At 31.8% G+C, this 26670-nt stretch overlaps 2 protein-coding genes across 3 annotated transcripts in view; one reads left to right on the top strand and one right to left on the bottom strand.

Moving 5' to 3' along the window:
• Nucleotides 1-441: 441 nt before the first annotated feature.
• Nucleotides 442-20560, bottom strand: LOC127709306 (5-demethoxyubiquinone hydroxylase, mitochondrial-like). Of its 2 annotated transcripts, none has more exons than XM_052214774.1 (7): nt 20419-20560; nt 17425-17622; nt 8233-8347; nt 6520-6604; nt 5117-5171; nt 2537-2605; nt 442-812 (listed from the first exon to the last, which is right to left on the bottom strand). In XM_052214774.1, exons 2-7 carry the CDS (start codon nt 17608-17610, stop codon nt 735-737), a joined length of 588 nt encoding a protein of 195 aa, XP_052070734.1. In that variant the 5' UTR covers nt 17611-17622; nt 20419-20560; the 3' UTR covers nt 442-734. The 2 variants fall into 2 exon arrangements, with proteins under 2 accessions (XP_052070734.1, XP_052070733.1); XM_052214773.1 differs by having other exon boundaries at nt 20440-20560.
• A 163-nt stretch (nt 20561-20723) lies between these two features.
• The window catches only part of LOC127709296 (uncharacterized), a 68061-nt gene continuing 62114 nt past the window's right edge, over nt 20724-26670 (top strand). Inside the window, exon 1 of the mRNA XM_052214760.1 lies at nt 20724-20912. The gene's annotated coding sequence lies outside the window, so the exon portion shown is untranslated. The remainder of the gene's footprint in view (nt 20913-26670) is intronic.

Raw genomic sequence — 26670 nt, 5'->3', positions numbered from 1 at the left:
AGTCAGAATAATGTGTCTGGGTATGGTTTCTGCAGACTGTAACCTTGTGAACTAGCACATTAAAAATCCAGCTTAGCATGTCAGTCTAGTACAAATCAGGGGAAATATTCATATTACACTAACATGTTATTGTCCTGAATATGCATGTTATTTACCGCTGGACGTTAAAACAGCCATACATCATCATCCTTATTATATCACTAGCTCCTACGTACCCTATCTTTTAACATTATGAAAAAAATTCAATCAATCCTAAGCTGAACTCTAACCCTAAGACGCTGTTATACATATTTTATTTGATGGTTATATCTGCTAGACTTCTTCATTTACTGAAAAGGATAATCATTAACATGATGCTTCTACATACATTTGTTACAAAGGGGAGATAAGCATGACACTTTTCAGTCCCAGATTCTTACAAAGTTAAAAACAGAATTTAAGTAAAAACCAATAAAATATTTATAAGTAAAACATCATAGATACATACATGTATAGAATTTCACTTTTTCGTTCACAAATCTAACACCTATTCAGCTGCTCAATAATTCATGATCTTGCAGATATAAAAATAGCTTAACAATAACAAAAAAGTGTGTTCTTTCTAGACTTCACTGGAGTCACATGATCATACATACTGTCTATAGTCACATGACCTAATATTCTCTTAAGTCACATGATCATATATATCTAAATCTAAAATCCCATGATCGTATATGTTCTTTAAAGTCACATGATCATATCTTCTCTGAGATCCATATAGCTCCTTTACATCCTATTTTTATAACTTGTGATAGTGCTTGATAAAAAGGTGCCTGTAAATAAGAAAATAAAACAATATTAATTAAAAAAAAAAACAACAGAGGATTCTTTCCATACTATGTGAAAACTGGAAAGGACAAACAAGGAATAACTGTACTGTATTTCTATACTAGCCATCATCAATTGTTTTTACTGTTAGTAGAGTTGAAAAACAAGATATTTGCAAATTAAAACTGTAAAATCTAAATTACATTGGCAAGTATAAAAATAAACTACAGTTATTCCTATCTTAATTCAAATTTTGCTACATAGTGCTGTTAAATGAATATTTTGATAAATGACATCTGGAGTTACATACAGAATTACGTGTATCTTACCCCATCAAAATATATGATGTCCAATCAAAATGGAATTGCTTTTGAATTTTGATGACAAAACTGTCAATTTTTCACATGATACTACCACTGTCAACATCTGAAAATTCGATTTAGTCGTGGTCGGGGACTATCTTATATTAAAGAACTTTAAGTGAGCAAGCTCAATTACCCCATGCCCCCATATGAAGGGTAAAAGCTTAATATGACCTGGTGGCATAGTTTTTCTGTTTACTTTAAGATTTGTTTTTCAGTAATGAGTTCAGACAGAAATAATGTGTTAAAGAAATCTATTTTTAGTAACTATGACCTTGGCCTTAGACTTGGTGACTAAAAAAATCAATAAGGACCTTCTTCTTATTATATATCATCATAAATCCAAGTAAGGTTGCCTTTCAATTGCATATGTAGTATTTGATTTGGCACTTGGAAACTACTTTTTTGCAGAAATTTTAGTCTTTTTTTAGTAACTTTGACCTTGAACTTTGATGTGGTCATCTCAAAATCGAATGAAATCTCCCTCTCATTCTATGTGATAATTTATCCATTTATTTTATTGCAGTATTTCATTTACCTTTGACTCTAACCTTGGACATAGTGACCCTAAAAAACTATCAGGATTCTTTTTATTATAATATGGGACCATATATACAAATAAGGTTACAATCCTATATGTAGTATTTGATTAAGCATTCTGAAACTCCTTTTCTGCACAATTTCAGTCTATATTTGTAACTATGACCTTGACCTTGGATGTAGTGACCTAAGAATCAACAGGGTTTGTTTTCTTATTATATGTGGCCATAAATTCAAGTATGGTTGAAATCCCATATGTACCGTAGTTTTTTATTTAATATCCAGAAACCACTTTTCTGTATAAACTTCAGTCTATTTTAGTACCTATGACCTAGACGTTTGACATAGTGACCTAAATCAATAATGATCTTCCTCTCATTATATGTGACCTAAAATCCAAAAATGGATGCAATCGGATCCAAAGTATTGGAAAAAGTAGTAAATGAATTCGAGCTGGTTTCAAACAAGTTCGTATTGTGCATCAATTTTTTTAATTAGATATATAAAAATGGGTAATCTTAAAAAAGATTGATCTTAATTATAACTATCAACTCTGTTCTGTGAACAACAGAATAGATTGCAAGAAATTTAAAAGATAATAAATATTCATACATTTAAAATAAATGTCGCTTTAAAACAAAGCAGATTAAGATGAAAACGAGAGAATCAATTGCGACTGATTTAAATTGAATCGAATGAGGTCAAAGGAATCAATTGGAATTGATTGCAGTAAGTTTATACACTTTGTATGTAATATTAATGTGAAACACCAGCTGGGCTTTAAAAGATACAATCTTTACTTGAATCTATCTCAAATGACAATATACCTTTTCAGCATCATGTTCTAGTCCTGTATCGTGGTGATGGAGTTCATCATCACGGAACTTCTTTATAATCTGAAACAAATTAAAAAAAAAATAATGTCTATTGAAGATAACTTTAAATTAAATGCACGATCAAGATTGGAGGAATCTGTAACAATCAAAATTAACCATTTTATTGATAAACAAGAATGTGTCCATTGTACATGGATGCCCCACTCGCACTATCATTTCTACGTTCAGTGGACCGTGAAATTGGGGTCACATCTCTAATTTGGCATAAAAATTAAAATGATCATATCATTAGGAACATGTGTACTAAGTTTCAAGTTGATTGGACTTCAATTTCATCAAAAACTACCTTGACCAAAAACTTTAACCTGAAGCGGGACAGACGGACGGACGAACGAACGGACAAATGAAAGGATGCACAGACAGAAAAACATAATGTCCCTAGGTGGGGCATAAAAAACAGCCAAGAATTTAAAAATTTTTTAACTTTAGTTAGCTTTTGATTTCCAAAGGAAATTCAGTAACTTTAACACCACAACTATATTTTGGTAAATATATTACATATGTATGTCTCTGGCTTGTTATATTATACAAATGTCCAACACAATATGTATTCTCCTAAAATTATATCATTAGCCAGTAATACTTGGTGAAGGTTGTTTCAGAAATGTGTTGTGCACACTGAATTCATTTATCGCATATCTTTCTTTTATATTTAAGTTTACTATATTAATGTCCCGATCATGAAGTGTTTACTATACAAAGACGAAACAGAGAGCTGCATGCATAACACTGGACCCATATAGTTTGGGATACGTTTAAGTGATTTGCATGAAAACAGTTCTTTTTAAGTACTCTCGATTCATCACTATTTATAGAATACATTTACCAATGTTCATAGATTTCCAGGGTAAAAGGTAAACCATGAATTTCAAGATCAACAAAGAACAGATTTACTATAGGCTTGTATTCATACTTTGGCAAAACCTGATAATCAAATATCCAAGAATATACTAGTTTTTCTAAATCCACAAGAATAAATGAATTAACAGTACCAGGCCAAAATATTACAACTTATGGCAATGTGATTATTTCTAGCTGAATTTTTACAAAGTACAAGGCCATCATCTGACCAATTAGAAAAGTGCCCTAAATTATAATATAAGTGCTCTTTGGTAAGTGACTGAATTTCAAGGCTACAAAGAAATACAAAAATGATTTTTATAGGAAGATATGCCTAAATAAAAGAAGAATGTGTCTGAGGACACAAATGCCCCCGCTCAAGCTTTGCAATTTTCCAAGTTAAAAAAGAATATAACTCTAGAACAGTGAGTGACTTACTGCCCAAAGAACATAACTCTAGAACGGTGAGTGACTTACTGCCCAAAGTACATAACTCTAGAACGGTGAGTGACTTACTGCCCAAAGAACATAACTCTAGAACGGTGAGTGACTTACTGCCCAAAGAACATAACTCTAGAACGGTGAGTGACTTACTGCCCAAAGTACATAACTCTAGAACGGTAAGTGACTTACTGCCCAAAGAACATAACTCTAGAACGGTGAGTGACTTACTGCCCAAAGAACATAACTCTAGAACGGTGAGTGACTTACTGCCCAAAGAACATAACTGTAGAACGGTGAGTGACCTACTGCCCAAAGAACATAACTCTAGAACGGTGAGTGACCTACTGCCCAAAGAACATAACTCTAGAAAGGTGAGTGACCTACTGCCCAAAGTACATAACTCTAGAACGGTGAGTGACTTACTGCCCAAAGAACATAACTCTAGAACGGTGAGTGACTTACTGCCCAAAGTACATAACTCTAGAACGGTGAGTGACTTACTGCCCAAAGTACATAACTCTAGAACGGTGAGTGACTTACTGCCCAAAGAACATAACTCTAGAATGGTGAGTGACTTACTGCCCAAAGTACATAACTCTAGAACGGTGAGTGACTTACTGCCCAAAGAACATAACTCTAGAACGGTGAGTGACTTACTGCCCAAAGAACATAACTCTAGAACGGTGAGTGACTTACTGCCCAAAGTACATAACTCTAGAACGGTGAGTGACTTACTGCCCAAAGAACATAACTCTAGAACAGTGAGTGACTTACTGCCTAAATTCAAACTTTGTCTGCGTGTTGTGGTTGTTAGCATTGTGTATAAGTTTCATAAAATTATATAAATGAGGAAAACTGAAGTTAAGAGTGCGGAAACAAAAATGGGACAGATGGAAGGACAGTCAAGGGTAACACTTAATGCCCCCATTGCCTACTGCGGGGGCCTAAAAAGTGGTTGCCTCTCTAAAGATTTCCTATTGCTGCACCTGTTTTTATATGGTAAATGAATTTGAATATTGATAGCAATGGTTAATCGATCAATTGTTGGGTATTTAACACTACCTCAGTACACTATGGCTATATATAGTGACAAATTATGACAATGCATATCATAGATTGATTTCTGACTTCTTAATTTCAGGTTAAGTACACATGTTTATACAGAGACAATGCTAACAAAGATTGACAGACAAAAAACCAACAATCATGAATTATAGAAAATTCTACCTTTAATAATTCTTCATGTTTTTCAGGGTCATCTTCCATCAAGTCTCTGATCTGGCTGTGAATAGATGAATAAAAATAAACACAAACAATCAATATCAATTTGCTATATCTATAATATATTCTGGGTATATGAATTAATATGTCTGTTGAGCTTTATTGAATTTATTGCTGGTTTTTAATAACTGTCATTAAAATTTCAGGCTTAATTACTCCTAAAATATAGTGAAATAAAGGAGAATGGGTTTATTGGACAGAGATGATGCTGCCCCCGCTTGCATACAACATTATAAAGGGACATAACTCATAAAACAGTAAAAGTGACACCACCTAAATTCAAACTTAATCAGAGTTTTGTGGTAATAAGCATTGATTATAAGTTTCATAACATTTGGTTGAGGCAAACTAAAAATAGAGAAGGGAAACTGATGGACATACAAATGAACAAGGTCACACTTAATGCCCCCTCTGCTGTGGTGGGGCATAAAAATAAAAGTATCAGCAGACAGCAAAAAGGTATCTGACAGATCTAAAAAGTCCTTACAAGTTACAACTCATCACTGTCAAGCTTCTGAGTAAATATGAAGTCATTCTTTTTAGTAGTCCCTGAAAACAGTGTGACAAAAATATCCAACAGATATCTTTAAAAAAAAAACGATTAACAAGAATATGTGTGCATAGGAGACATCATTCTCCACTCACATTTCCATGTTCAGTGAACCATGTTCACAACCCTAAAATGGCATATTTATTACATAGATCACTTAACAATGGACATGTGTACTAAGTTTTAAGTTGGATGTGATCCCAAACTACCTTAGTTTATTGCTGAAATCCTTACGGTGACCTATATTTGCTTTCATAATTTGGTCTCTGCCAGATACTGTAAATTCAGAAATTATTGTGAGACTTTTATTTATGTCAATAATGGGACGAGGTGAGTATCACAATGATAAAAACTGGCGTTCTAATATCTGATACATATAAATATTTATATATATGCAGATTTTCCTGAAATTGTAATAATTAATCTTGAATTTTGGTTGGTGATGTCAAAATCGCAATAACAAATGATCACAATAATTTCTGAATTTACAGTAGTTGTCTCACTGGCAATCATTCCATATCTTTTTATTTTTATGTTAAACCAAACTTACACCTATAATATTTCCATGTTCAGTGAACCGTCAAATCTAGGTCAAAATTCTAATTTGGTATATAAATATTAAACATTTCATTTCAATGAACATGTGTCCATAGTTTCAAGTTGTTATGGCCTTAAACTACCCTAAACCAAAACTTAAACCTGATATGGAACTGACAGATGGACAGACCAGAACAAATAATGCCCACAGGTCAAAACAAACAATTAGTGACTGCGACCACCTGAGAATTATAAAACTAACCTATTATAATGATCCCCTATCACAGCTTCTACGGCTACAGTACATGCCATGGCTCCTTCTTTACCCAACAATGCAGATCCTGCCCCTGTAAAGTCAAGTAAGTAAATAGAGAATAAATGTATAGCTTCAGTTGGTGTCTATACTGTGAATCAACATGTAAATGCATTTATGAGGGTCTGAATGGGGGTCCTTCATTTCTATTTTCTTTAATTTTTTATATCATTTTTCTGTATTTTTCATATTTTTGGCCATTGGTTATTTATTAAAGAATTTATATTTGTTTTCCTTAAGTGCTTCTCATATTTCATTTGCCATTTGTTATTTTCTTCAGTATATTTGTAATTTACTTTCAGTATATTTGATATTTCCTTTAAATGTATTTGTTGGTTTCTTAGTTCAGTTGTTCATTTTTTTGTGGTACATTGTTGTTCCTACTTCTGTTATTTCAAAATATATATATATTTCATTTAGTGATTTTGTAAGTTTCTGTAGTTGAGTTGTTAATTTCTTTTGTGCATTTGCTTTTCCTACTTCGGGTATTTCCAAAAATATTTTTATTATTTCCTTCAGTGAATTTGATACCTCTATGTTATTTGGTCTCTGGTGCAGACATGTTTCATTGGCAATCATACCACATCTTTTTATTTTATATTGATAGTTTCTTTATTACAGATGTTAATTTCTTTTGTTTCTTTTTTATTCCCTCTTTGAATATTTACAATATTTGTTATATCTTTCATTAATTCGTTAGTTACTTTACTAGAGTTGTAAATTTCTTTTATACATATTTTATTTTCTAAACTTCATCAGTTATTTAATAAAATACATAAAAATGTTATTTCCAACTGGAACTTTTTGTTAGAAGTGGGTGCTAAATAAATAAACTGTTGACACAGAAATATGTCTCATCTGTTGGCATAAAATTCAGAAAAAAACAATCCGATGGACATTAACATTGCTAATTAATTCAAAGTCGCTGGACCATGAACTAGTTGGCAGGGCCTTGAAATGGTAAACAAATTGAGATGTATGGACAGTAAATTGTAAGTAGTTCCTATTAAACTAACTAAAGCAGAAAACTTAACATTGAAAGTTGGTAATTAATTGAAAGTCACTGGACCATGATCTAAGGGATAGGCCCTCAAAATAGTCGTCACACTGATATATACTGATAATAATGCAACTGCATACAAAATATCATTGATCTATCACAAGTAGTTCCTACCAAACTTACTTAAGCAGAAAACTTAACATTGAAAATTGCTAATTAATTCAGTCACTGGACCATGACCTAGGGGGCAGGGCCTTAAAATAGTCATCAGACTGATTTTTACTAATAGTAATGCAACTTTATACAAAATATCATTGATTTATCACAAGTAGTTCCTATCAAACTTACTTAAGCAGAAAACTTAACATTGAAAATTGGTAATTAATTCAAAGTCACTGGACCCTGACCTAGGAGGCAAGGCTTCAAAAAAGTCGTCAAACTAATATGTACTGATATTTATGCAACTTCATACAAAATATCATTGATCTATCACAAGAAGTTCCTATCAAACTAACTTAAGCAGAAAACTTAACAATTATTGACGCTGTCATCATTGTTGCCTTCACCATCAAAGCAATCCCTATGTCTCGCTTTCCGTGACTTTCGTCTCAGGCGAGCCAAAAACCAAAAACCAAGGAACTACAATTTTTAATTGATGATACCTAAAGCAAATCCAGCTATATTCCAGATTGGTAACAGTACAGTAGGTCTGGCTCTGTGTTGAACAATGAGTTTGTTGAAGGTTTCTAAATGTATCTTTTCATCTTCCCACATTTCCTGTAAAAAAATAAAAATCAATTTTCTTACAAAAAATAAAGTGTTTTTCCTGTACTGGTTGGTTTCTATGGTTCTTTCCTTTTTGTGCTATTTGTTTTCCCACTAATTAACATTGACAAAGGGTAAGGGTTATCTCAATAAGCTAGTTTAACATGTTCATACGCCTGTCCCATTAGTCAGAAACCTCATCAATGACTAAGGTTGACTTTTGTTGTATTTTAATGAATGCTCTTGTATATACACCAATCTTGAGTTGTTTTTTTATAAATGAGTTACACTCTGCATAAAACCACATCATCAAACAATCAGTTCTTACTGTGACGTAATAACATAAGCATTGTGACATAGGAAATTTATGGGAAAATGCACGAATTCGAAAGTCGTCTATTGTTGAAAAACATATATATATATATATATTGACCTCTAGATGTCTTGTAACATAGGGTTGCTGATTCATTGATATTTTCCCAACATTAACTTTTATTCATGCTTTAATTGCTAATCTTTTTATCTTTAATAAATCATATTTTTGAAATAGCTTAACTGTGAATTTAGTACTCTAGGGGTAATGATTTAAAAAGATGAAAAGTTCTGGACCAAAAACCAGTTCATTGCTTAATACAAGTACAAATGCTGAGTTTTATATGTAACAGAGATAGCTTTAATGAACAAACTAATGGAGGGACAGATGAACAGAAGGATTAAAAACTAAACCAAAATTTCAAATAAATTATCTTTGTTGACATTGTATAGAAGAAAATATTGATGAAAATGTATTTGAACTTCAGATTTTAATCATTTCATTATTACGTTATTATCAACTTAAACCTCCGGCCATTTTGATAAAAAGTTGATCACTAATTAAATTCGATCTTATCCTAGAGTAAAATTAATCTAAACATTTACAAAGATTGATGAGTTTCTGTGTTACACAAAATAATGTTATCTTCCCTAATTAAATTTTATCAACTGATTATTGATTGCTAAACATCCAGTGGCAAATATTTCATGTATATTCTGTACAAGAACTTATCAGATTAGCAAATTCTGGAAGGGGGACTGATAATTTGGACTGGAACTCATGGGAGAAAAGGGTATATTTCTTAGAGGCAGACATTTAGCCTTGCAACATTCTATCTTCAGGCCCCGAATAGCACTGTTTAACATGCAAAGAATGGCACTCTATTGATATAGAGCTTTAGATTTAACATACCTAATCTGATTGAAAGATATATTTAAATTAGGTGAAATAACACGATACTGTGTAACAAAGTCAATATGTTTTGGTTGTTAGAAAAATGCTTGTTTTTGGACCCTTTTTGGTCCCTAATTCTTATTTAAACAGTTGGGACAATAACCCCAAAAATCAATCCCAACCTGCTTCCTTTAATGGTATGGAACCTTGTGGTTCAATTTCATAAACTTATTCTCAAGTTATTGGCTAGAAACCAAATGCTTTCGGAAGATGACAACGTCATAACATTATACGCCGCAAAAATTTTGCGGACGTTTTGCGGATGTATAAACATTTTTAAAATTGGTAAAATTTATCATTAAAGGGCAATAAATCCTTGCTGTCTGACAGTTATGAGGTAAATGGACAATAGGTAGATCTTATTATTTTGAACATTTCTGCCCCTGTCAGATTTTCTCTACTTATAGTGGTTTTTCAAGATAATAGACAAAACTTGTATTTGTTCAATTTTTGACTATGTCAGCCATGTTAGTTGGAAGATGGGGTCTTCGAACACATCTTTAAAACTAAATACCCTATGATTGTGGCCAAGTTTGGTTAAATTTTCCCAAGTAGTTTCAGGGGAGAAGATTTTTAACGATGATGGACGTCAAGTGATGAGAAAAGCTCAGTTTGCCCTTTGCGCCAGGTGAGCTAATAAGGAGATGTGGTATGATTGCCAATGAGACCAAGAGTTCAAAAGACATAGATATGAGCAATTATAGATCTTTCTCAGTCGAGTAGAGTAAGAATGCCTTGACATTGCCTAGGAAATAGCAATTAACACAAATTATCTATGGTCTTTCAAACGTGAGTTAGTTTTTCTGCCACCTCTCATCTCAGGGCTATAGCCCTTTACTAAGATTGTAACTGAAGACACTCCCTCTCGTTTTCAGAACTAACCATAACCTATAACTATTACATGGAATTTTCCATACAGGCACTTAATGAATCTGCCGAGAATGGCCAAGGACTCTCATATCAAACTCCAACTTAAACAAGACAAGATTCCCCTTTACTTCTTGTAGTGTATGGTCAACTTACAACCTACAGGACAATAAGCATTTCCTTCTTGTAGTGTATGGTCAACTTACAACCTACTGGACAATAAGCAAACAACAATCAATCCATCAATTAATTCTCATTATAACCGTAAATAAGAATGGTCTAATGTCCAGTATATTTATTGGCAATATTGCATGAATATTATCCCTAGTAACATATATCAATTAGCACTTGATGTGGATTAATTTGCACTTATCATGAGATAACTTTAAAACCCACTCCATATATTAAGTCAACAAATCAATAGACATTAAATATTGTATTCAAAATCAAAATATTTCTGTAGATAAATATGGTACTTGCATGTATTCCGATACTTTTAAAGACATGTCATGCAAATATTTGTTATAAATATTACCCTTGAAGAAATTATTACATTTTTTCTGACAAGTTGCAATGCAATATGCCTTACTGTATTCTTGTAATAATCACAAATTATCACAGTATTTTCTATAAAATAACACGATTACAGCATCTCTTAAAAATGACATGATGTTTTAATATCAAGGAAAACAATACTGACTTAACGTTTCAGACTGAGCTAATATTATTTTCTGTACAAACAAAACATCATATCTAACATAGCAATGTCTACAATGCATTTATAAATACCATTGAAAGTTCCTTATCTGATTATAGATGTAGATCTCTACCATTGCATCTAGTGTGAATTAATTTTTCTCATCTCGAGACAGTCAAAATTTCAAATTTAACTGTCTATCTAGAGTGAAAAAGTTTTGTATTGCAAAATATTGGATGGTTGAATCCTTTTCTTTAATGATTTAAGGGCATACAATACAGTTACAGGGGAGATAATGATGTCACTAACAAAAAATGTTATTCTTCGCGACGTCGAACTGTGACATATCAGGAGAAGTAAAATTGAGAATGGAAATGGGGAATGTGTCAAAGAGACAACAACCTGACCATAGAGCAGACAACAGCCGAAGGCCACCAATAGGTCTTCAATGCAGCGAGAAACTCCCGCACCCGGAGGCGTCCTTCAGCTGGCCCCTAAACAAATATGTATACTATTTCAGTGATAATGGACGTCATACTAAACTCCAAATTATACACAAGAAATTAAAATTAAAAATGATACAAGACTAACAAAGGCTGTTCATGAATAAGATTCATTTTTCGACAGTTTTTTATCTTACAGACTAATTCAACTTGAAAACGAGTACTATGACCCCTCTTTTTTAAAATGAAATTTGGCTTAATTATGTATGAAGATTATTGAGCCAATTTTTTGGGAACAAATCAAGGATGAATTTTTTTTTAATTGGATAAATATATAGCAAAAAACACTGAATCATGAAATTTTTTAAAAAATGAATTGTTTCCAAAGATTTAGTGTTGCACAAATCAATGGCAAGCTTATGTAGAGAAGATAATCCAAATGTTTGTACAAAAATCTGTTTGCATTTATCTTTTAAAACAAATAAGTTAGGTATGTCTTTCCAAAGGATAGAAATTTCCAAGAAACTAAAATTTCCAGTAAACATCTTAAATTTCGACCTCAGTTATCTCTAAAAGTTGCATATGAAGGTATATTTTTTATTACATATTTGAATTAACCATGTGAAAAATAGCTTGCATGCAAACTTTCGTCAAAAATTCACCGTGGGATCAAAACTGTATCATGTGCCCGCGCTTAAGACGATATGTACATTTTTAGGCAAACTTCATCTTTCTTTTTCAATGTTCTACAAAAAGATGTGTTCTTTCTATGAGAAGTCATCAAGCATGCTTGCCTTTTTTCATGATGTCATTATAGCAAATTCAGAGGAAAGCAAAAAATTTGACATCATAATTAAATTTTTACCAATGAAGAACTGAGATCACATACGCTAGACGTTGGTTATAAAGAATTTATCAACCGTTCGGCATTAATTGGCTACCAATTAGAGAAATGAACTTGACACCACTTATTCTTGAAGTAAAATTGAACCAGTTTTTATTATCAGTAATTGTTTGACAAAGGTTCTACCTATTTCTATTATACTTGGAATATAACAGGTTGAATTCGGTTGATTTAGTATTGATTTCAAAGGGAAATAACTCTTTCTCAAATCAAATCAATGGAAAACTAGATAAAACCAGATACTCCATGTATAATAGAAATAGGTAGAGGTGTAATACCACCATTGATTTTCCCCTATTAGTCTTTGTTAAATTTGCACTTTTCAAAAAATTGTGCAGAATTTATCTTTGTTTCAAATAAAGAAATACTTGGCATGAGTAAAGTTTTATCCTGTCCAGTACTATAGAAACAATTTCACATAACATTTCATTGCATATAAGAAAATAACCATCACTGGAAGTTAACCAATCAAATTTTCCCCCTTTTTTAACCTGTGTACAAGCTTTAGTAACCATGTAACTTCAAGTTTTCAAAATATTCTATAGAAACCCCAAATAAAGAAATAATGGTGCTTTGAAATACCCAAGATATATGTTAATGACTCAGAAATGTTTTACTGCAATGAAATGTAGGATCAATTACCTACGACTGTCAAATTCAAGGGAATATTTTTTTTCGACCTATTTTCGTATGCAACCGGATGTGACGTGCTATGATTTGGTGGTATTACACCTAAAGAAGACTTTTTTTTTAAATAAACTGAATGTGACTTTTTTCCTTTGTAATACTGGTTATTTCAAGCATTCCTGTCAAGTTTTGTCATAATTAGTTCAATAGTTTGAGAAAAATCTAGTATAATGTAAGACGACATCTACAGCGATTCGAGCAAAATTTCTTCGAATAATTCAAACCAAGCCGCATCATGATAGAATATAGTGTGGACCAATAAATGATCAAATATTTATCTCATCTGCCTACAAACAGTTGAATATGATACAAAAGATGACTTTAGGATGATAAATACTACTAATGGACCTCTTTGTCTTCCTTATCAGGTCTCTTTTGGTCCATTTATACCTCTCATTTCCTCAAAATTTCTACTTTTTAGGCCAATAAATAAAAATTTTGGGGTAAATTTCACTCATTTATGATAGAAATGTTATAATAAATGATTAATTGAAGTACTCAAGCTGAATGAACTATCCGTATAAAAGTTTACTGTCTCCAAGGAGGTTTCAATAAGTCCTTATGTAAAACTTAAATTTACGCTGCGTGAGATAATCCAAATGTTTGTACAAAAATCTGTTTGCATTTATCTTTTAAAACAAATAAGTTAGGTATGTCTTTCCAAAGGATAGAAATTTCAAAGAAACTAAAATTTCCAGTAAACGTCTTAAATTTCGACCTCAGTTATCTCTAAAAGTAGCATATGAAGGTATATTTTTTATTACATATTTGAATTAACCATGTGAAAAATAGCTTGCATGCAAACTTTCGTCAAAAATTCACCGTGGGATCAAAACTGTATCATGTGCCCGCGCTTAAGACGATATGTACATTTTTAGGCAAACTTCATCTTTCTTTTTCAATGTTCTACAAAAAGATGTGTTCTTTCTATGAGAAGTCATCAGGCATGGTTGCCTTTTTTCATGATGTCATTATAGCAAATTCAGAGGAAAGCAAAAAATTTGACATCATAATTAAATTTTTACCAATGAAGAACTGAGATCACACACGCTAGACGTTGGTTTTTAAGAATTTATCAACCGTTCGGCATTAATTGGCTACCAATTAGAGAAATGAACTTGACATCACTTATTCTTGAAGTAAAATTGAACCAGTTTTTATTATCAGTAATTGTTTGACAAAGGTTCTACCTATTTCTATTATACTTGGAATATAACAGGTTGAATTCGGTTGATTTAGTATTGATTTCAAAGGGAAATAACTCTTTCTCAAATCAAATCAATGGAAAACTAGATAAAACCAGATACTCCATGTATAATAGAAATAGGTAGAGGTGTAATACCACCATTGATTTTCCCCTATTAGTCTTTGTTAAATTTGCACTTTTCAAAAAATTGTGCAGAATTTATCTTTGTTTCAAATAAAGAAATCCTTGGCATGAGTAAAGTTTTATCCTGTCCAGTACTATAGAAAAAATTTCACATAACATTTCATTGCATATAAGAAAATAACCATCACTGGAAGTTAACCAATCAAATTTTCCCCCTTTTTTAACCTGTGTACAAGCTTTAGTAACCATGTAACCTCAAGTTTCCAAAATATTCTATAGAAACCCCAAATAAAGAAATAATGGTGCTTTGAAATACCCAAGATATATGTTTATGACTCAGAAATGTTTTACTGCAATGAAATGTAGGATCAATTACCTACAACTGTCAAATTCAAGGGAATATTTTTTTTCGACCTATTTTCGTATGCAACCTGATGTGAGGTACTATGATTTGGTGGTATTACACCTAGAACCTATAAATAATTGTATAATTCATCACTATGATAAAGTAAGGAACTTTAATCAGATTAGTATGGCCTGTTTAAATTTGGTTAATCTAATAAGACAGGCAGCCAAGGGAAATAACTCTTTCTCAAACCAAATCAATGGAAAACTAGATAAAACCAGATATTCCATCTATAATAGAAATAGGTAGAACCTATTAATAGTTGTATAATTCATCACTATGATAAAGTGAGGAACTTTAATCAGATTAGTATGGCCTGTTTAAATTTGGTTAATCTAATAAGACAGGCAGCCAAGGGAAATAACTCAATTAGTCAAAGAAAAAGTTACTATCATAGACAACTGTTCGATAATGAAGGAACACACAAATACATTATATATACATAGTATTGAGGTTGATTTTTAAGGTGAGCCGATATAGTTTCAGGAAAGTTAACAGTTGATGATAATGAACAGTCAATTTCCCAATTTTATTTGTTTTGTTTATGATGTCGAAATAGCAGAATCTTATCTGAAAAATTGAAATTTACACAAATTTATTCATTGTATTAGATTATACCCTATGGTAAGAATAAATTATTGAAATGCCCCATTGGCCCAAAAAACGTAAGCCAGGTCCAACCCAGCAAGACTCTTATGGGTTACGTCAATGACGTTAAACACCTCCCCTACAAGAAGTAGACGAATAAAATACAAAAAAGAAATCTCTTGTCGCTTTTAAACGAATGAAAACAAAGTGGTATTTTGTTGTTTTTTTTTCACATTGAAAGCCACATAATATAAGAATTTATTTCTAAAATGACAATATTATTAATTTTTAGCGTTTAATGCCACTGTCAGCACTCTTAGCTATATCATGAAATTTTTTATTGGTGATGGAAGCCGGAGTACCCAAACTATCATTGAATACCACCAACCTTTGGCAGGAAATATTTTTTTTAAATGACAGTATAAGGAACTTGTAAAACTGCTTAACAAATGCCAACAAATTTTACTTATTTTACCAATAGTTTTTAAAATATCTTAAAATTGTTAACAAATTTAATCAAAATGTACAAATATTTCCAATTTTGAGCCTCATTTTTATTCATGAACAAGCAGGATAACTTCTGTTTTATCTTATTATTTAATTACAAACTTTAACATCTCAATTTACAACATATCCTACCGGTAAATTACAAAAATGACAATACAATGTGAAACTGTTTCGACTCTCCTTAATAAATTAATGATCTATCAGTGGTATTTTGAATCGCTGTGTAAACAAATGCTGTAAATTGAAATTATTTCCTAGTTTTATTTGTGTTAATATGTACATGTATATCATATTATCAACTCAATAATACATTGTATTAATTTTGTGTGGGCCTACTAATATCCAATTTCTACACTTAAAGCTTTAGGTTTTATGCTTTTATTACAATTCTATGCAATGCCACAAAATTAATGAATTCCTGTGATGAATCTATTTATTAAGACAAAATTGAGTCTGATAAATAGAAGAAGGCATTGATTTTCGCTTGAAACCTTGAAAGAAGACCATGTAAATCTGATTAGTTTTCTTAATTAAATGGAAAATTTTCTTTATGTGAGTTTTGCCTTGTTTAACAGTTTTTCTGACAGACTAAAATATGTGCAGTTGTAGTGCACAAAAGTAGAACTATAATTATAAGTTCTTTTAAAACTCCTTGAAAGTTCTGGAATGAATTTGTTGTATTCATATTTGCTTACATCCCCTTACTACAAAAGATAATGATTTTAATTTAGATGTCCACTCAAACATGTGATGACAAAGGTATTCCATTTCTAATTTGGATTAAATAAGCCTTAAAACAAGGAATTATTTGAATCTGGAATAGTTTTGAATTCTGGAAAATTTTAGAGGGTTAGCCATGCATGCATGGCTAAGGTTCAAGTTACTTTTACTGATATTTCAGTATGAGCTTCATGTAACTAACCCCCCTTCATGCATGGCTAACCCTCATTAATTAGGGGGCCTAGGTGGCCGAGTGGTCTAAGTAGTCCAACTACTGTATCACTAGCCAGTCAACACTGAGGTTGTGAGTTTGAATCTCGCACAAGGCAGGTGCACTTGACTTCAATCTTAATTGACTAGGATTGTCTGTTTTCCTACCGAAGGTCGGTGGTTCTCTCCATGCACTCCGGCTTCCGCCACCAATAAAAACTGACCGCCACGAAATAGCACAACAGTGTTGATCAATCAATCAATCAGTAACTAGGCTATATTACTATATTTCATCATAAATTTTCCAGAATTCAAAATTTTTCCACATTCAAAAAAATCCTTGTTTTATTATAATAAGGGTTGAAGAACCCCACCCTTAAATAGCCTGATATGAGGTATCCATAAAAATGGATACCCCATATCCTTTGTTTTTCTATTATGTGTAAGATATATCAATAACTACCTTAATTACTGGTCCTACTGAAGTATTCCCGAGTACAGCCAGCTGTCCTTGGTAAATTCTGTCAGCACCAAGTTCTCCTGCATGATCCACACGAATTATTTTATCCACAAGTTCTCTACTGCGTTTCTGTCTAGCCATCTGACTCATACGACGACATGGTATTCGTACAAGTGAACTAGAAGCCATATTTAAAATTACCTGTTTTAATTAAATAAAATGGTAAAAGTAAATCAGAAAAAAAAACAAATGGCTATCAAAACCAAGCTTTCTTTCAATCTATATATATCAAAAGCAAAAGAAATAAGGGGCTGTAACTTAAATTGGTTGAACTCTGCTGAAATTTTCTCACAGAAATGCCATATAGCACCCTTTTTAATCAATCAAGGACCATTACTCCTGAAGGAAGGGAAAATCATCAAAATGTATTATGAACTCCATTTTGTCATGAGAAACAGCAAATTCAAATTTAAAAGGATTAGTTAAATTGTTCTCACTTTTTTTGGTAATAGAAATGACATAGTCCAATTTTTTAATCAATTATGGATCATAACTTCTCCGAACAGGAAAATTGTCAAAAATCAAATTTGACCTTCATTTTGATCATGAGAAACAATACGTTAATGTTGAATAGGAATGTTTAAATAGTTTCCATAGAAACTACATACCTAATAAAGTGCAAATGTGAATGGATGATGCCTAAGGAATGAGTAATGTTCCAATAGATCTATCAAATTTATTTTTTTAATGGGACATATAAAAATCAGGTCTTGAGTAATCATGTAAAATATTTTTAATAAAAAAAATCTCTATAATTTCTGACTTTTTCATGTTTGTAGATTGTCACATCATACACATGTACAGCCATAAAAAAATCAAATGTACATTATCAAGTCTGACTAAAATAGGGCAGGTCAATGTCACATGTAACATCCTTGTCCTTTGGGTTTTTTTGGCAAGTTTATATCACTTCAGCTTTTTTTAAATATGTAGATTTTTTTTTATCTGGATAAGGCAGGCCATGTTTTCTAAAAGTCCAGTTGTGGAATATACAGTTTGCTACCAAAAATACAAAAGTTAAACCCAGGGTCAATTTTCAGGGGGTTCATACATGAATACCATGCTACACTTGGCTGTTTCGCCCTGATTCCTGTTGGCCTTATATACAATTACCCTGAATTTATAAAACAATAATGTTAAATTTTGGATATGTGTTCAGAGAAGAAATCTCTTAAAACTGGAACTAACTAATGAAATTATGTAGTCCAATATAACCCCATTAGTGATCAACTACAACCCAAAAATAAAAAATCTTAATAGCATCATTAATCAGAGGAAAGATATCATCAACAGAACCCCCACACACAAACCCTTGCTACACACAAACTCATTATCATGATTATTGCATACAGACCAGCCTTATCAATCAAACAAATACTAATCAAAACAAAAATGGTACGCAAAGAAATCTGCAAGGGGAGCAGCCCTGTGAACATAATTGCTACCTTTGCAAACTAATGAAAATTGCTCATTACGCAAAAAGCACCGTGAACCACTACTACATAAATGTTACACACGAATTCACATGCATTACAGAAAGTGTGGTTTATTTAATAGTGTGCAAAAAATGTCAAAAACAATTCTTACGTCAAACAGAAAATAGTTTAAAGATTCAGGGGACGCCTTCAAGACATTAACACTGAAAATCAATTTAAACCAGTCTCGAAACATTTCACCTCAAATGGTTACAGTAAGAACAACGTCACCATCATGGGCATAACAACAACTCCAAAAAACATAAACGTCATACTCAGAACTGAAGAAGCATTAATTCACAGATTTGAAAGAACCTAACCTTGGGGGCTAAATAAAAGATATGGTTAAGACAACAATTCCAAGATAATAACCATCAGTAAAAATTAAACCACGATTCAATTGCAATACATAGACCCTAAACACCTAAAAACAAAACATCCTGAAAAGGCTTTAGAAGACTATCAAAGTTTTAAACACAATCCACGGGAAATGGCAAAAACAGTTAAAAGATGGAAACCTCTATTTGAAGCTCTTCAAAAGAAAGAATGAAACGGAAAAACTCCTATCTTCAGAATCGTAGCAGGAAGCTCCCCATATGATGACCAAAGACCTTCAACATCTGGACTACAAAACCTAACCACACCCTTGCCGAAGACCTATTCTTATCAGACTATGACACTTCGTGTCCAGATACCTCATCTAAATACACCACCAATAAATAAGGATACATCATGGATTTAAGCAGTGAAACCTGAATAAACCTCACCACAAGTTCAAGTGATGAAACAGTATGCTTGAATGAACTTCCGGAAAATTTATAGGACAGACACTTTTTTGTACATTCAATTTACATGATTTACAACATTTTCAGTAAATATTAACTTACGCATAAATATTCGAACAAATACTTTATTTATGAACAATTTATTTTACTCAAATTCTCTATCATGTTGACAATTTATTTATATTGTTTCATTGCCTATTACTTTAACATTCCACTTTCACTTTCACTTTCAATGCCATGGTTACACTATTACATTGCATTTAGACTACGCGATTTTCCACTTAAGCTCATTTATTTGTACTATTTGTATCCTGATAAGGCAACAAAACATGTCGATGAATAAAATTACCGCAGCAATTTCTCAAGTGTTGTCGTTATAAGACTTTCTACATTATTTATGTGTTTATCGTAACGACCCTGCATACCCGAGGTATCCACTTCAGGGATTCTACCGTACTACAGATTCACCAGGCGTTGGTTCACTTTCATTTATAATTACTTATTTATAGATAAGAAACGTTACATCTTAAGTGTCATTATAATGACCATTTGGTTAGTATGTACTTTTGTGAGACTTGCTCTATGTATTACATGATAATTTCTTATTTTGACAAAAGATTAATAATCTTGGCTGTTGCTGCATTCCAATGAGACAATTAATCTTTCTGTCATTAAACCTGTTATAGAGAGTAAATTACAGTCTTTTTAATCTGTGTTTCTCTCCTAGGTGACAACGGACATCAAAACTTGTAGAAAGTTACGTAAATCGTCTGCTATAATATGGGCGCTGACATATTGAAATCCCGGAGTAAATATTATAAACAATTTATTATTTCTAAATCACACAATAAATTCAGTTCGTGTCCTAAGTTAGTAAGTAGTTTCATATAATTCAACAAAGCAAAGTATTTGTTATGAAAATGTTTTAATTTTTTTTACCGATTGATATAAATTGTATGATTATTATATTGACCAATCAAATCTTAGTAAATTGTAATATTTTGATGAAACAGCTGAGAGCAAGAGCTGTCAGAATTTGTGAATGGAATTGTTAGATTTTTGTGTATTGGGAAAATTTATCAGATCGACAGATGAAGAACGCACGTAATACACAGAAAACGATTGAGAAAGAGTAAATAAAAACGATTTGGAAGTTGACATGACAAATTAGGTAAGGATTTTCTTTTCAATTGGTAATTATTTTTGTTTCAATCAAATATTCTCTTTTGTGATTGACATATTATATACATTGTCAATGTCATAGTATATGAATGAATGTCTGTGTTAATTACTACAAATCGTCCTATTTAATCGTTGAATGAATAAATAATGCACTTTTATTCTTAAAAGCTAATAAATTCAGATAATGCTACATATTGATTTTTGTATTTATAATTTCTACATTTTAAAAATGTATGCATATTAAAAAGATTTTATTGAACTATTTATTAAGAATTTTAAACAAAATTCATGATGTTGGACTATTTCAAATGCATATACATGTAGATAGTAGCACATTTTAAGGCCTAATAGTTTAACCAAACAAATGTTATAGTAATTTCCACCCTCAAAATCGTCTGTACACACATATTTGATGTTTAAGTAGTTAAGTCATAGCTCGGGAGACAAACTTACAACCATTTTTTACATTCTTTGACGACCATGCACCTACATGTAGCATGTAAAGACATGTTCTAACCATTACACCAGATCCAATCCTCAAAAGAGCAAGATTCACTGGGGCAGTGTTACCTTTGCATGTCACAAAAGTTTTCTAATTAGCACTTGTCTGTTTCATGATACACAGTGTTTGTTGCAGTCAGGGGCTTTAAATAACTATGATTTTAATCTGCTGCATGTATATATATATATAAACCCTCCAGAACTAAAGTGATAGATTTGTGCAGCCACATGCTTGACATGCTTTTTTTGTAAAATTTTGTATAGATTTTATTGGCCTAGTGTAATGGAAATTCTTACAGGCCCTGTAGAAAATTATATAATTACAAACCTAGGCTGTTGGGCCTGTGTGAAGACCGCCCTACATGTACCTTAATCAGCAAATGATTCAATTCCATTTTCAACAGTGGAAGCTATTCATCAGTTATTAAACACTGTTGTTATTTTGCTTGTGATCCATTTCATTTACCATGTTTATAAATAGAAATAGATACCAATGGTAAGTTATTTAGACACTACCCCAATGACCCAAAAAAAAACAAAAAACCTCAAGTTTATGTAGAGGTTATAATTATATAGGGGTTTCTTTAAGTGTCTATGCCATGATGCTGGATTCTAAATTAGGTATAGAAAAAATATGTATAATAATACATGTACTATAGATTTACAAACATAATACCAAAAGTGCCAAAATTTGTTAGGATAGGCATTTTTAGAAAAGGAAAGGTAGGGAAATGCTCAACACTGTATGTAATTTTTGTTTTGGCCTTAGACTGACCACTTGCATGAAATTGATTAAAACTACAAAGTGCTGATTTCTGCAGTAAAAATTAGCAAATATTGATTTTGATTGTGCTTCATCATGTTCATATTGTATCCTCACAGATAATATCACCTGTCATAGACAGCATTATGCCATTGTACACAGATTATTTTATTTGGGTATAAAGATGCTGTGACAGCCAAAAATCAACGCAAAAGTTGTAAAGGACTAATTGGTTTTAGGGATAATCAATTGCTGTTAGTAATCAACATTCATACATATACATCATTGAGATTAAAATAAAGATATCTACAGGAACGGCTTGTTTAAAAAATAATTTTCTTCCTATAGTTGCTTGACATAGTAGATATATATAATTGCTAGTAAGCTAGCCTATTCTTTTTATGAAACAAATGATTTTTTTCTATCTCCTACTCTTATTTAAATAGATTTAAGGTAGGTTTATCTTGTTGCCTTTAAATCTTGGTAATTTTTAATTTCATTATGTACATTGTAAGATAAGAATACTTCTGCAAATACAGTATGGCATTATAGGTGTAAAAATATTTTACAATAGTGGATTTCTTGTGCCATAGGTCAGGTAAGGCTATCCAAGACAATTAATCTACATGTACATTTATATACAAAATGTAATACCGTGGATTCATTTATTTTCATGGTTACCTGTTTTCGTGGAAATTTGGTGTGGCGGATTTGCCAAAGTTTCAATACAACATCCAATAGGAAATTCATACTTCATTGTGCATTAAATTGGTGCATGGTTTTGCCTCTGTCAACGAAATCCACAGAAGTGGGTAACCAACAAATAATAGTGAATCCACAATAGTCATTCTTATTGACATTTACCTTACGTCTCCTTTATTTCCTATCTGTCACAACTAAGACTTTTTAAAAAGGGACTAGATTTGTACTACCCATGCTAACAGATCTTATCATAGTAGTGCTGTACATGTGTTGTTTCTGAAGGATTGTCACCCTCTTCAAAACTTTCAGACCTGAGGAAGGCAGGTAGTCTTGAAATTGTTCTGACATCTGAAGACCTTTTTTTAGGATTTGCTGGGGCCTAATGGAACTTCCCACATTAATTCTTCAAAGTAACTGGGAATAGAAGAAACTTTATATTTGTAATTTGAAACCTTGGTGTCTACCAAAAACCTGAGTAAGTTCAACATTTTCAATTCTGCACATTTAAAACCTGTGTTATCAAATGGGATCAGATAAGATTGATTGATTTTTGGTGTTTAATGCCTCCTTCAGTACTATTGGCTATTTCGTGGCGGTCAGTTTTTATTGGTGAAGAAAGGCGGAGGATCAGATAAGAAGATTTCATTGTAACAGATCTAGGCTTAGTGATAATAATAAAATTGACCCAGGCAATTTGAAACGAAAGTAAAACAAATCCCTGGATAGCTGAGCCGTTAATATGGAAAACCTTGTTAATGGCTTATTAATACTTGCTTTTAACTAAGTAACGCCATTTTTCATGTTTATTTGAACTATGATAGAATATCTAAATGTGATAAAAATCAGAAAGGAGAATCACATCCTTATTGTTACTATGTACGCCTTGAAAATATTGACGTAATTGGTATTGAAGTTCGATATAATATTACTTCCTATCATGATTTTTAAAGGTAACTTCTAGCATAAGGCTAATAAATAGTTTTGACAATGATTTTATTATACTGGTAAAAAATGTGTATGAAATTAATGGACTGATCAAAATTGTGCATCAGTGCAGAAGTTCCAAATCATCAGATTTTATTATAATGTAAGATAGATGTATTATATAAGTCTTTTGAATTTACTTCGAACTTAAGTTAAAATGCTATTTTTGTAGACAAACTACAATGAAAAGAATTTAATTTTTCAGTATAACAATATAGCATATTTTATTTATTATTTGTATGATTGATATGACCTTGATATGGCAAATTACAGTCAATATTTGTTATGTTTCAAATGGAAATTAGTAATTATCATATTTAAAAAACATTTAACTTTTAAAAATCATAAAGGGGTGTGTGAGTTAGAACCTTGATAAATCTATAGAATAATTGTGTTGTTGTTGTAGAAGTATGAATTCTATAAGATATATTGACATCCAAGAATTGCAGAAAATATGTCTTTGGTATTTTAATTAAGTCTGACATAACAGAAAAAAGGGGTGCAATCAAAGAAATATCATTTTCATTAGATTGGTTTTAATATTTGGCATCCATTCCCCTATTCCACCACCACCGGGACTTCCCCCTGTTTCTGTCTTTGCCTAGATACGTATGGCACTTGCACAAGTCAACTAACAAGCTACACATCTTTTTTAAGGCAGATCTTTCCTCTACTATTATATATAATTATGTCTATTGAAATGATAGGATTTTTTTTTTAAAAGAATGAAGTTGCTTGAGACTTTCATTATAACTTAATAATTTTCTCCTTTGGGAAATTTTATATTGATGGCAGATCTTTTGAAAGTGTGTAAAATGTATTTATTGAGAACTTCTCTAGAACCATGCCAATTACTGTGAATTTATTATTATACGTGGGATACCAGAGTTTTCATGTATTTAGTGGGTAGAGGCGAAACCACAATTTTAAATGTTCAACCTATTGCAAATTTTCTATAGATTTGTATGCAGGCTTTGGCAAAACCATGAAATTAAATATCCATGAAGATGCAAGTTTTACCCAATCCACGAAAAATTGGTACCCATGAAAAATAAATGAATCCACAGTTAGTGCTTTTGTTGTCTTTAGTTGAAGAAGGTACATTGTATATTGGCCTCAAGATGTCTTTTCTTTGGTGAGGTGAGGTTGCTGTCTTGTTGAGCTATACCCCATATCTCCTTTTGTTCATATTTGATGTGTCTGGTAGGGTTAAAGATTTATGGTAGTACATGCAAGATTAGCATAAATTGATTAAAACTGTCATTAACACTTTGAAGTAGCTTAGCCTGCTAATCATTAAGGACTATTGACACTTAATATAAGTCCATATAATTAACAATTACTTATTATGTGTTAGCCATTTAAATATACACTAGAGATTGTTGAACTTTTTTGAATTGAGGTTAATATTTATATAACCCTTTAAATCTAAAACAAATATTATCATTGAATACACATCAGCCTTAAGGGTATTTAGTATCTTCTAATGGCAATTTGACAGGACCTGAGAAATGTTTTAATGTTCTGTTTGTGGTCAAAAGTATTTGTGATTTAATTTTTCACAATATATATCTTATTATTAAAGAAAATCATACTTTTTCAAACTATTTTTGTAAGGCCAGTTTTGAAAGCTTTTCAAAATTGTGCCAAATATTTGAGATTTTATTTTCTTTGTTTAGGTAGTTTTTTTGTCATGTAAATTTCTAATTCATGGAATGACAGAATTGCACTGAAACTTAAGGGTGTAATATATACACCCTTAGGCAAAGATTTTGACTGTCCTGTTTAGGTCCATCTGGTCTGTGGGGAAGTGCATCTCATTGGCAATGATACCTGATTTATCCTGATTCAACATGTACAATGCTTCTTTAAATTAATATTTCAGATTTCATATCTATTTTTTGTTTTTGTTTTTTCAGTTACATTCCTTTCAGGTCCTGATAAGATATTTTTTTTCCATATCATATATTTATTTTTGGTATTTTATAACAATAGAGTTATAAACATCTGGTTCATACTTTATGTATTTATGCAATCTACCTAGGGCACAACTAATACCATTTCTTGATTTTTGTTGTAAATCATGATCAAGGACTATATTTTTTGTTGATTTTAACATAAAATATACATATGATAATATTGTTTTCAGTAAACGCCTAATATAAAATGTCAATAGATCTAATTATATGCTGTTTTAGAGAGTGTCAAGGGAGATAATTCACAAATTGGAATAAATGTAAGGATAACATTGATCAGGTATTTGTCACCAAGAGCCAATGCACGTCGAGTTTAAGGGGGACTATTGAACATGCACAACCCAAGGCACAGGGGGTCAGTCTTTCGCAAGACTTAAGCAATGGCAGGCAAAACTATAAAGCAAGCAGCAAGTTGTAACAGTTTTATATAATAACAGATCTAAATGATGATAATGATGCCAAAAACAATTTACAAATAAATAAAGTCCAAATGTTCCAAATAACAAAGTCACTAATTTCACTAATCCATTCACAGTTTGAGTTTAAGTCCAAAATGTTCAAAATATTCCAAGTTAATGTTGTCTGGCTTGAACGATTACAGTTGTGTTGAGCTGTCTTTTGAGTACGGGTTTCTCCTGAGTAGCTGAGCCTGGTTGGCTTTTGAAGCACTCCTATCTGGATAACACCGACGAGACTACACTGACGAATAACTGTTTGACCCCGATATTTAAGGCGAATGCTGAAAACTACTCATAAAATGACAGACATTGATAATTTTGATAATTGAGATAATTTGAGTATTAATACTATTGTTCAAAAAT

This window comes from Mytilus californianus, unplaced genomic scaffold, assembly GCF_021869535.1.
Source record: "Mytilus californianus isolate M0D057914Y unplaced genomic scaffold, xbMytCali1.0.p SCAF_7, whole genome shotgun sequence".
NCBI lineage: Eukaryota > Metazoa > Mollusca > Bivalvia > Mytilida > Mytilidae > Mytilus > Mytilus californianus.
This window is presented reverse-complemented; position numbering and strand designations above follow the sequence as displayed.

Bases quoted from the DNA above. Each gene is read 5' to 3' on its own strand.
- LOC127709306 (XM_052214774.1), bottom strand. From the start codon at position 17,610: ATGGCTTCTAGTTCACTTGTACGAATACCATGTCGTCGTATGAGTCAG. The intron at 5,172-6,519 runs GTTAGTTTTATA...ATCTATTCACAG, and splicing joins ATAGGGGATCATTATAATAG to CCAGATCAGAGACTTGATGG. The intron at 2,606-5,116 runs GTAGAATTTTCT...AATTTGTTTCAG, and splicing joins AACATGAAGAATTATTAAAG to ATTATAAAGAAGTTCCGTGA.